The sequence below is a fragment of the Onychostoma macrolepis genome, chromosome 09 (assembly GCF_012432095.1).
Source record: "Onychostoma macrolepis isolate SWU-2019 chromosome 09, ASM1243209v1, whole genome shotgun sequence".
NCBI classification, from domain to species: domain Eukaryota; kingdom Metazoa; phylum Chordata; class Actinopteri; order Cypriniformes; family Cyprinidae; genus Onychostoma; species Onychostoma macrolepis.
Window position 1 is genome coordinate 3,523,462 of NC_081163.1, and position 12,890 is coordinate 3,536,351.

Below are 12,890 nucleotides of genomic sequence, written 5' to 3' on the forward strand. Positions count from 1 at the left end.
GCTCATTTCATAATTTATGAACTACAAACAATTATTGCATTTTGAATTGTATATGTCTAAACCACAGATATATGAAAGTTTAGCACATGAACACAGAGCTTGTAGAAGATCTTTCAAAGGTTTCGTCTCTCACGTATCACAGGACAATATAATGATGGCTTTTGCAAAGCTCTCTGCTAAGACAAAGCTAAGCTTTATTATTCAGATTACACTGAAAAATATTTCCCGCTCAGCGTGAGTCCCGAGCAGACGGACAAAGCTGCTTATTATTATTGCTTAATGGAAAATAAACAGTGAGCAGTACAGAGACTTACATCTGTTGATAGCGATTATGTCACGCTGAAGCAGGTAAATTGTGCCTCCAAGACGATGATAGATGAGATCCAATTAAGCATATTGTTTAGACTAATCGTTTGTTGTAGTCTAGAGCTCGTAATCTCAGTATGAATGTACTGATATGTATGAATAGAATAAAAATCCATCCTAAGTCTTCTCGCAGTGTTTTTGGATAATCCGCTAGAGATGCTCATGTAATGGCCTTTAGCAGAGATTAAGCATATACGCAAGGCTTCTGAGGTTCTTTTAAAACTAATTGGTGCTCTTTGGATATCCAGGATTATTGTGTTTGAAAGGGAAGATGTCCTGGCACTTCCTCTGTTAAACATGTCCTCTCTTTTTTATGGGGTAAAATAAAATTAGAGGCAGAAGAAATTCACTCAATGCTGCCCAAAATGCCAGATATGTGCAGTTTTAATGGCTGTGAATGTACATGTACATGCATGATTGTGATGCTCAAACTATATGGTGTTCGTTTAGCTTTTGGAAACCCAATCACAGTTTAGCTGCAATGAAAGCATGCAAACGTCATTTTAAATCTGAATAAAATCTGAATTTGCCTCACTGTTTTTGATTTTGAAATGCGTTTGACAGATGTCAGCAGAGTTCGCCTGTCGTTTGCATAAAGTTCAGCATTTCACAACAATCTGACGCTCTCACCACTTGCTGCGCTCTGCCGTCAATCCCACAATCCCACAGTTGCAAGCCTGTGACTAAGCTGCCTTAGAGAATGAACTGAAAACAGCAGCTGACAAGAATGGTCAGATTCACCATGGTTTTTAACTGTAAAGTTAATGTTGATTGATCAGCAATGTTATGGGTTATATTATATCTTAAAAACAACAACAACAACAAAAAACTCAAAAATACAAACCCCTCATTACTGTGTTTTTCCTTAAAAATAAGTAAAAAACGAAAATGCATAGTAGGGCTGCATGATTAGTTAAAATCACAATATGGCTTAGTGTGATTATCAAATCACAAAAACTGTGATTTAATAAATAAATATATGCACTGCATGTATCAGAGTAAAGCACAGCACTGGGTTCATTTACACATAAACAGCTTATTATTTCTAAATTAATATTTCTTGCATTTTCTGTCTAGTATTTTTATAATATTTATTATTATTTATTATCAAAAAATAATAAGAAAAATAAGAATTATTATTACATTTCTAAATAAAAAGCAAACAAGAAATATTACTATATTGTAATAATAAGCAATATATGAAAAGCAATAATAATAACAATTATCATCAAAATAAAAAAAAAAATTATTATTAGTAGTAGCATTAAAATTACTAGACAAAAACAAAGAAATAAGAATTACTATATTTTTATAACAACAACAACAACAATAATAGTAATTCTTATTACAATTTTTAGATTTCCCCTAAAATAGTGCAGCCCTAATGCATACTGTAAAATGAAAAATTATATAAATATTACTTAACAGTGTGCACATTGTGCACTGTGCTGACACAAATCAGAACATTATGAAGAATAATGTCCTGAATATGTGTGAATGCTGTAATGTGATAATTAATGAAAAGCAATTATTAGAGTGAGTCCAAAAAAGACAGGATTTTCATCTGTAAATATTTGTATTTTGCAGGTGGTCACCTCTCCCAGAAGACAAAGTGTGGTGAGTCGGAATATTTAATACACTTTATATTTTATGATGGTTGATATAATGCCAGAATCGTGTCACATACTGGACTGGAGCACACATGGACGGATGGATTGGACTGCAAAGAAAATATTTTGATCCGTATAACGCTGTTCCAGAACCTGTCAGCATGAATTATTTTCAATGCATCTGACATTATTCAATCTAATCAGCATGATCGAGGAGGGACAATTCACTGCCATCCAAAATCACAGAACGCTTGAACTCTTGCTGCAGCAGTTTCTTCTTCATGTCATTTTTTTCTCAGTATGCAGCTCATGCATTCAGCAGCACTGAAGCTTCTAGACACCAAAAGGTCACAGAAGTTATAAATCTGTCATCTGTCAAAGAACACTGCTCACCACATGCTCATTTCAGGATTTTAGTCAGAAAAGACCTTGAAACATCACCAGATGCATGGTTACAGTAATCTAGTTGCTTATCAGAGATTTATGGCATGTTTCCAAATCATTCTCCTCTGATCTTACAATACAGCATTAGTAGATGTGCTGCATTGGCTTTTGGGGGGTTATTTTCTTGAATCATTTATGTATTGTTTTGGTAGACAGCACATTTTTGAGATTAGGAAAATCCCAGCAGAAGATCAGCGAAATGCACCAACACTCAAATCGAATCTGATCACGCCGGAGAGCGTTTGATCTGCTTCTATATTTGTGCTGAACCTGTGTTACACAAGCAAACGCCTGTACTCTCGTCAGACAGGGGCAGACAAAGGTGAAGGATAAACAGTTTTCAGAGTATTGCTTTTCATACAGGATAGTATTTTACAAATTGTGGACCTGGAACAGCCTTGGAAACACAATTTTGTAAATATTTTTTTTTAGAATTGATTTTCATTATCTCTGTTCCAAAACCATTTTAACATCATGTTAAAAGTTTAACATGTCTCAAGTTCCCTGCATCATATTTAATTACATTTCTTACTGGTTTTAAACACAAACACAGCCTGTGTGACAGATTTGAAGGACTCCACAAAAGAAGCCACTTTAAATTTCATACAAATGAGAATCCTTGACTTAAAATTGATTTCAAGAGAACAACATACTGTACATGAATGTTAGTTAAAACTGTTCATTTTAAATACATTGAACTATTGTTTAAATCTAAACTTTGAATGAAATTTAATTGTATAAAGTTCATCCACATTTGATGAACTTATACATAAACAACTGAATGAGGAGAAGTTTGTCATTTATAAGGCAATTTAGATAAAAGCATATGCTAAAGTTAGAATTTCAGGGAGGATTAAAAAAAATAATATATATATAGTAACAGCATTACTGTTTTTACTGTACTTTTGATAAAAATATTGCAGTTTTGATAAGAATTTTTCAAATGTTTTTCGGAAACTTATGAACCGTACACACCCACACGCACATATCAAGTTCAAGTTGTTCAAGTTGAGCTTTTATTGTCATTCCGCTACATGCGGGGGCATACAGTGGAACGAAATGTCGTGCCTCACAGGACCACGGTGCTACATAAATACAGGCATACAACAAAGGAGTAAGACAATATAAACCTATACACAGCTATCCTACTGATAGATTTTGACTATAAATATACTATCTATAAAAAGTACCTATACAAACTAAAAAATACAAACTATACGAATGCTTCAGATAAATACTGTACATGTGCAAGGAGAAGCATTGAGTTCAAGCAGCTGGCTGGGGAACAGTGCAGGAGGATTTGTAGTGCATGAGCATGTAAACGTACATATATTACTGAGTTCTTTTTGTGGGATTTGTGTACACACAGCAGTGTGTGTGAAAAGTGACTAGTGCGCATAGAGGAGGAGAGTGTGCTACTACAGGTGGTTTGTACAGGCCCACTCACCTGTGTGTAGCACACTTCGAATTGCACGTTACATGTTACAGGAGGTAGGGGGATTGTATGGGGGTTCAGAGAGGGGCGGGGTGATTTGAGTTCAGGGCTCTCACAGCCTGGGGGAAAAAGCTGTTGAGCAGTCTGGCAGAGCGGGCTCTGATGCTCCGGTACCGTCTTCCTGATGGTAGGAGCTGGAAGAGACTGTGGGAGGGATGCGTTGAGTCCTCCACGATGCTATTGGCTTTGCTGGAGCATCGTGTGAGGAAAATATCCAGGATGGAGGGGAGAGGGGCACCGATGATCCTTGCAGCTGTGTTCACTGTCCGCTGGAGGGTCTTGCGGTCTGCTGCGGTACAGTTCCCGTACCAGACAGTGATGCAGGTGGTCAGCACACTCTCAATGGTGCCCCTGTAGAAAGTGGTGAGGATGGGTGGAGGGAGACTTGCTCTTTTCAGCCGGCGGAGAAAGTGTAGGCGCTGTTGTGCCTTCTTGGAGAGTGACATGGTGTTGGTGGTCCAGGTGAGATCCTCTGTGATGTGCACCCCAGGAATTTAGTGCTGCTGACTCTCCACAGTCGAGCTGTCGATGGTCAGTGGGGGGGTGATCGACGGAGTTTCTCCTGAAGTCCATCACAACCTCCTTTGTCTTACTCACATTGAGGGACAGGTTGTTAGTGCCACACCATTCAGCCAGCTGTGCCACTTCCTCTCTGTAGTGCGTTTCATCGTTGTTGCTGATGAGACCTACCACTGTTGTGTCATCAGCAAACTTGATGATGTGGTTGGAGCTGGACTTGGCAGTGCAGTCGTGGGTCAGCAGCGTGAAGAGCAGCGGGCTGAGCACACAGCCTTGTGGGGCACCTGTGTTCAGTGTGGTAGTGCTCGAGGTGTTGTGGCCGACACGGACTGACTGAGGTCTTCCGGTTAGAAAGTCCAGGATCCAATTGCAGAGGGAATTGTTAAGGCCCAGCAGGTTGAGTTTATTTATGAGCTGTTGTGGGATTATTGTGTTGAATGCTGAGCTGAAGTCGATGAACAGCATTCTAACGTAGGAGTCTTTATTTTCTAGGTGGGTATGAGCTAGGTGGAGGGTGGAGGAAATTGCATCGTCCGTAGAGCGGTTCGGACGGTATGCAAACTGGAGCGGGTCGAGTGTGTTGGGGAGGCTGGTTTTGATGTTGTGCATGACTAACCTCTCAAAGCACTTCATTATGATTGGAGTCAGTGCTATGGGACGGCAGTCATTTAGACAGGACACTCCAACAGAGACGGAGTAATGGTGGAACCAGGAGGGAGATAGAGTAGGAGTCCTAGATTGAAAGTTATGGACTACTATCCAATAATAGTTACGTGAAGAATCTTGGAGTACTTTTTGATTCTGAAATCCGCTTTGATCGGCAAGTTAATAGCGTGGTGAAAACATCTTTTTTTCAGTTAAGAAAATTGTCTAAACTGAAATCCATCCTTTCAAAAAATGACTTGGAGACTGTTTTGCATGCTTTTGTTTCTACAAGGTTGGATTATTGTAATGCTCTCTATCTGGGCGTAAGTGAATCTTTGATTACCCGTCTTCAGTATGTCCAGAATGCTGCAGCAAGGATTTTGACAAATACTAAAAGACGAGACCACATAACACCTGTATTGATATCCCTTCATTGGCTGCCTGTAAAATATAGAATACAATACAAGGTGCTAATGTTTGTCTATAAAGCTTTGCATAATCGGGCTCCTGAATATATAAAAGACATGTTAATTCCTTACCAGTCCCAACGTCATCTACGTTCCTCTCAAAATATGCTTTTAACCGTTCTGCGCTCTCGGTTGAGGCGCAGTGGAGACCGTGCTTTTTCTGTGGCGGTAATGTATTACCGTTATCCTTAAAATCATCGTCGAGTATGGACATTTTTAAAAAGGACCTGAAGACCTATTTATTCTATCAAGCTTTTGGCGTTTAATTGGGTTGAAGAATTGTGAATGGTTGGCTATTTGTTATGTCTTGTCACTCCATGTTTGTATGAATTTTAGTATTTCTATTATTATGGACAGCACTTTGGTCCATTTTAATGGCTTTGAAAGTGCTCTATAAATAAAAATTGAGTTGAGTTGAGTTGAGGAGTCCAGCCAGGGTGGAGCAGATGAAGCTGAAGCCCACCAGGGCGGAACTGAAACCCACCAGGGCGGATCGGAGAAAGCCCAGGCCCACCAGGGCGGAACTGAAACCCACCAGGGCGGATCGGAGAAAGCCCAGGCCCACCAGGGCGGAGCGGACGTAGTGGAAACATAGAACACAGACAGATTATCCATGTCCATCACGACTGTGACAGGGCAGGTCATAGGTTCACAGACAGTCTCTCTGGTTATGGCAGGACACTCCGGGGTTTCAAGAATGGCCTCATTGGCCTTTATGATTGAAGTTAGCATTAGCACCAATTCAAGAACCAGAACTGGTTCTGGAGCTGAGATCTTGGGATCCGAGGCCCTCCCTGGGCCAGTCTTGGGAACAGTAGCCCTTCCAGGGCTTACCTTGACCACCGGATGTCGCTTTGGAGGAGCGGGTGCTTGAGGGCGCTCTGGAGGAGAGGAGCTGGCTGACATGGGACACTCAGGAGACTGAGAGCTGGACGGGACCAGCGGAGGTGAGGGAGGTTCTGGGGTTAGGATAGGCGCCGCAAACTCCAGCGGTAGTGCCATATCCAGTAGCGCTGGACCAATTGTCGGCACACTCTCTGTTGGCGAGCTGGCGTGGACCGCCGATGGTGGCTGGTGAGGGAGAGTCGCAGACGGCGGCGTTCTCACTTGGGCCACGGCTGGAGAATGGGATTCCCCGGGAACGGCACTCCTGGCTGTAATTCGGGAACTGGATTCTCCGGGACTGGGAATGGCACTCCTGGCCATGATTGGAGAACTGGATTCTCCAGGACTGGGAACGGCACTCCTGGCCGTGATTGGAGAACTGGATTCTCCGGGATCGGGAACGGTACTACTGGCCGTGATCAGAAGACTGGATTCAATGGGATCAGGAACGGCACTCCTGGCCGTGATTGGAGAACTGGATTCTCCGGAACTGGGAATGGCACTCCTGGCCGTGATTTGAGAATCGGGTTCTCCGGGACTGGGAACAGCACTCCTGGCCATGATCAGAAGACTGGATTCAATAGGATCGGGAACGGCACTCCTGGCCGTGATTGGAGAACTGGATTCTCCGAAACTGGGAACGGCACTCCTGGCCGTGATTTGAGAATCGGGTTCTCCGAGACTGGGGACGGCACTCCTGGCCGTGGCTTGGGAACTGGATTCTCTGGGACTGGGAACGGCACTCCTGGCCGTGGCTTGTGAACCGGATTCTCGGGAGCGCCTTCGTGGCGGAGGCACAGGGGGGGGCGCTCTGGCAGCGCGAAGCTGGACGGGACCAGCAGAGACTCTTGGGAGCGCCTTCGTGGCGCAGGCACTGGGGGGGCGCTCTGGCAGCCCGGAGCTGGACGGGACCAGCGGGAACTCTGGAGGATTCTTGCGAGGGGCCGGCTCTGGCAGGTACTTGCGTGGGGCCGGCACAGGCGGGCTTGTCACACTCTCTGCTGGCGGGCTTGCCTGGACCGCGGTCGGCGGCGGGCTAGGGAGAATCGCGGAATCGCCCATTGTCGCCCATTGTCCTCGCATGTTGTTTTAAGTTTTTAATGGTCTGGTCTTCTGTCACATAATGGAGGGAGAGGCACACAAGGGTAAGTCAGGTGAGAGCGTCTTTATTAACTAAACTGAAGACAGCATCAAAAGGTAAGTGCAAATAACTCAGAGTTCAAAGAAGCTCAATAAACTGAGGAATTAGACATCCTTATATCTCCCTCTTAGTGGAATCAACTGGAGGAAGACATCCATGGAGCCACAGAGATCTAGCAGGTAAGTGATCAGACGGATGAGGAGCTTGTAACCTCGAGACCAGACAATGAGAGTATGACTTGAGTGAAGTATTATAGGGAGCTTGATTAGTGACAACAGGTGAGGAGGATTCCCTGATGACGGTCAGGTGTGAGTGATTACAGATGGAGTGCAGGTGAGTGAACAGAAGGATGCTGGGAAGTGTAGTGCAGTTCAACTGGTGACTGTGACAATGGCACTCTTGCTTGTGTGATATTAATGAACTATATCATGCCTTATAAATATATGTATAAAAAAACCATACAGGGATATTTTTTTGCTTTCATAACTTGAATTATATGTTCATTCTAACTGCTTTCTAATAGGCTTCATCACGCAATGAATGCATTTGGACTCTCAAGGCATGTTTTTTGTTTGTATATATTGGAGTCTCCTAAAATCATGAAATAGACTTATATTTTTCCCTGTCTACTGTCTGTAATGTCACAGCTCAGTAGTCACTAGTGAAGGGTCAATCAGTCAGTCACTGTGCTCCTGTGACTTTAGATTGATGAGTCATATTTTTGGCTGAGGTGATTGGCTCAAATAGTTATTTCTGGTAGTCACACACATGTCAAGAACTGCCACTGAGACGAATGGAAATGCTTGCAGGTACTTTTCTCTAGGTATATTAGGCCTCACAGGTGAGAACCGTGAGTGTAAAGAGAGAGAGAGAACAAGGTCAGGCTACTTCTGACAGGTCAGCAGTGCACTCCCAGCATGCCTCTGGGGAGGAGGCGGGCAGAATACACTGGTGCAACACAGTTCCTCCCTATGAGAGAGAGAGAAGCAGTTCCTCCCTATGAGAGAGAGAGAGACAGAATGAGATAAAGACAGTGTAAGTTTGTATGGGAGAGACGCTGCTGATGTCACTGCTGTAATCGCTGTGTGTGTGTGTGTGTGTGTGTGTGTGCGCATGCATGAGTGTGTGTTTGTGTGTGCATGCGCTGAAGTTGGACATCAGTTGAAGCGCATGCTGCATGAGGTGAAACCGTCCTGACTCAATCTGGAGCGAAAAACACCAGGGATATGCAGAATTTGGACCTTTACAGTCGACTGGACTCTCAGGTATGAGCGGCATGCTGGTTTTACTCGAGTTCAGGTTTTAGTGGCATCTGCTGCATGCAAACACTGCCAAGTACTAGGATTTAGTAAATGCATGCATGTTTGTGATGCCCTTGATTGTGTTATTGCAGTATTTATATTGTCAGATAATATGCATGATTTAGAGAATTAAATTTAGCTGTTGTCTGAACAGTGTGCAATAGTGCAAACTGCAGTAGTGCACTACAGAATTGTGGGTGATGTAGTCTGTGTATTGCAGAGGATGCAGCGTGTTTTCTGCAGGCTGAATGTCATTGATCAGATGCAGGGTTAGTGCTGTGGAGGATGGGTGCAGGAAGCCTTGGCTGCTACAGTAAGAAGCAGGTTACATGCTGCAGATGTCGGCCAAGACTTCTCATAAATCCAGCACAGATCTCTGACACTGTCCCGCTTTATCCCTCGTCCTGTTTCTAGGACTGTATACTATGAGAAATAAAGGTACAAAACTGTCCCTGGAATGTTACCCTTTCATAAAAGGTACAAATATGTACACTTTAGGTACTAATATGTACTTTTAAAGAACTAATATCTTTTGTACCTTAGAGTACCATCCCATTGACAGCTTTGTACCTTTTTTTCTGAGAGTGTAGTTCCAAACTAGACAGTATTTTAAGACATTATTCCAAATATTCCAAAATGTTTTAAGAAGCCTTTTTTGGTTAAATATTTGCTTTGCAGAGAAGACAATCCCATAATGCACTGCAACAAGCTCAGTGACAAAAAAAATTCTTAGATGACATACTGCTGTAAGTGAAAGAAATGGTAACTTGAAAGATATGTAATTAAATGCTGAAAAGTATAGGTTAAAAATGCTGCTAAAAATACTATTGTAGTTTTTGTTAATATTTTTACCTATTTATTTTAAGTAACAAGTTTTTTTAACGGTTTTAGTTTGTTAACGATAATAATGCCAACACATTACAACAATTTTATATGCATTAAAGGCATAGTTCACCCAAAAAAGAAAATTACCCCATAATTTACTCATTCTGAAGCCATCCTAGGTGTATATGACTTTCTTCTTTCAGACGAATCCAATCGGAGTTATATATTTAAAAACGTCCTGGCTCTTCCAGGCTTTATAATGGCAGTGGGTGGGTGTTATGTTTCAACAGTCCAAAAGTAGTCAAATAAAGCGCATCCATCCACAATAAAAAGTGCCTCACATGGCTCTGGGGGGTGAATAAAGGCCTCCTGAAGTGAATTGTTGCGTTTTTGTAAGAAAAATATTCTAACTTCCGCTAACTGCCTTCCAACAATTACAAAAATGTTTCTTACAACATTCTACTAACTTTATTTTCACCCAAAATATAATGTTTTTTATGTTCTAAGAATGTTAAAATAATTAAAAATAATTTTTTATTATTATTATTATTTTAACGTTTCTTAGAACATTCAACAAGTACAAATAACATCACAATATTGTTCAAAGAACATTTTCTCTCAGCATTATGAGAATGTATATCAAATATGATTAAAGTTATAAGAATGTTTCATAAACATTACTTTAAGAATATTATGTCCTAACATTTATATAACTTTTAATAAATGCAAGTGAAAGTTGTGAGAATGTTCCCCATTAGCTGGGAATGCGCATTGACTAGGTATTATATTATACACTATAAGCCTTTTAAACACTATTTGATCTCCAAAAACAATACATATGGGACAGTTCGGCAAGCAGTTTTTGAGATTTCAGAATTTCCCCATTCAAGTAGATAGGACTTGGTCTTGGATGCCCAAAATGTGCACGTAGGTCTTACAAATGTGGCTGCTGAGTGAACATGCTTTCCTTGAAAGGCCTTTGGCTCATCTGTGGGCTACTACAGCAATTACTGTACTGAACTGCCCTCTATGGATTTGCTGTGCTGCAGCTGATAGTGATATTCTCCTCCATCTGCCCTTTCAGGATGCTCAATATGATTATCTGCTTCATCCAATTAAATCAATGCGAACCATCACAGGACGCTCGCTAATCTCTTTGCTCTCTACCTGCCTCGTGCTGCTTTAAAGAGATCGTTAAACAGAAAATGAAAAGTCTGTCATCATTTACTCACCCTCAAGTTGTTCCAAACAATCTTTATTTTGTGAAATGTGTTTTGAAGAACTTTGGGGGCCAAATAACATTGGATGTGATTGATGTTCATTGTATGGACAAAAAACAGAGACATTTTCAAAATATCTTTGAGCAGGGTGGACTTTGTTGGAAACCCGTGATGCATTGCAGTTGCAGACACCTGTGTCCTCAAAAAGCATTGTTCAGTCAATTTATAGCCTATAAGCAACATTTTGTCACACTGGATAAAAAGTGAATAAATGTAAATAGAAAATGCAAACATTAAGGCATCATTGACATGTTTCTGAAAGTAAAGGCTCTAAGCAGAATAGTCTAAAATAGCTTATTTTGTGGTCAAATTGTAACTTTACATTGTTTTAGACTATATAGATAGATAAATAGATAGATGCCACTATTGTATCGCAGCATGCTTTGGGTCAAGCATGTAGTAAAGCCTGTTCTTTGTTTTGGCAGGTCAGTGTTGCATGTTACTTTGCCCAGAACCTTTCACGAGGTTTAAGTGCACAAAAGTATTTTTTCCTGTGGCTAAGAGGATTTCATGTCAATTTGTGTCCATTTTCTGTAAGTAAACAGCATTAAAATTAAGCTGATTGCTCTTTCTGTTATTTTGGGGGAAATCCAAAGTTGTTTTTCTTTGGAAATTTCCATAAAAGTGAGATTATATTCAGTAATAATGGACCTGAATACTTAGAAAACAAAAGCTGTAATATTTCAAGTGTTATTTTGCTTCTAAAATTATACCAAAGCAGTCTCTTTCGGCCAGCTGGAATCTATCTGACCCACAAGAGAATATAGCGATGAAAAACAAGATGGTGACTATCACTCTCGTCCACTTTGCAGCTTCATCTGGCCAAGAAATGAAACATCTGTGACTGACATGTTAACTGGGCAATCACAGTTTTGTTTTTTACATGCCTTTTACGGGAGGGTTTCTCTGAAATATAGCGAAGTAAAAATCTACAATTCTGATTATGAACTGTATGTCTAGTTTATTTGGCTACAGTGTTCTGACAAGGTTTCCTGAAAATGATGAACAAACAACATTAATATCATTAGTATCAGCAACATTAATATCAGAGTACCTGGTAGGGATGCAGCGATTAACCGGTTTTACGATTAACCGCGCTTTAAAACGTCACGGTTAATTAATCGTAAAGGCTCTGCTACACCGAGTGTTTCTGTTGCACGGAATGGAACTGTTGAAACTTGCGCAAAACAAAAACAAAGTTACACTAGCGGTGCACCATCTTAAAATGCCGTGCTTATCAGAGACATGGAGGCTACTAGATTAACTATGACAGAGGAACCAAAAAGCGATCCTTTATTTCCACCAGAGAAATGACTGAAGTCGATAGTGTGGGACCATTTCGGGTACACCAAGAATGACCAGGGCGTCATTTAAATAGTGCCGTAAAAATTGCTAAAGAGCGAATACATAAGGGATAATGCACAGCTCGCCAACCTGTTCTCGCTATGCAATAAACGATTTTAATGCACGACGTGAAGAAATAGTGCGGTGAGAGAGAGAGAGAGAGAGAGAGAGAGCGTGTGAATTAGCCTACCTGCATCTGCGCGTCACTTTAAGCAATGAAGATTTGAGTTTAGTTATTTAAACAGTCATTTTACCCCCTCTTTGCTGATTAATATAATGTAGCGATCCAGTCTCTATAAGCTATTTTATTAATGAAAGTCGCTAGGCAGCGCTGACAACACGTTTCTGTCCTCCTAAATGTTTGTGGGCAGCTCGATCTCGATCTCACAAACCAAAATAATAGATATTTTCTCAGGCCATATGTGAAATCAGATGAATAAAGATTATTAAAATGAATAAGTATGGATGACAGTTGATTACAATAATAGTTTAGTTTATTCCCCTCATTAGTAACAGTGTCCTCTGTGGGATAAAGTTAATATTAGTCTTATATTAATAATACTTAATT

General features: G+C 41.0%; 1 protein-coding gene across 3 annotated transcripts in view; it reads left to right on the forward strand.

Annotated features, from left to right (window-relative positions):
- Positions 1–12,890, forward strand: part of slc4a10b (solute carrier family 4 member 10b) — an 84,938-nt gene that overhangs the window by 9,941 nt on the left and 62,107 nt on the right. For 2 of the 3 annotated variants that reach the window (XM_058786621.1, XM_058786622.1), the window contains exon 2: positions 1,954–1,983. In XM_058786621.1, coding sequence (XP_058642604.1) covers positions 1,954–1,983 — 30 coding nt within the window. Of the gene's footprint in view, positions 1–1,953; positions 1,984–8,364; positions 8,838–12,890 lie in introns of those variants that run through there. The other variant, XM_058786623.1, reaches the window with a different exon arrangement.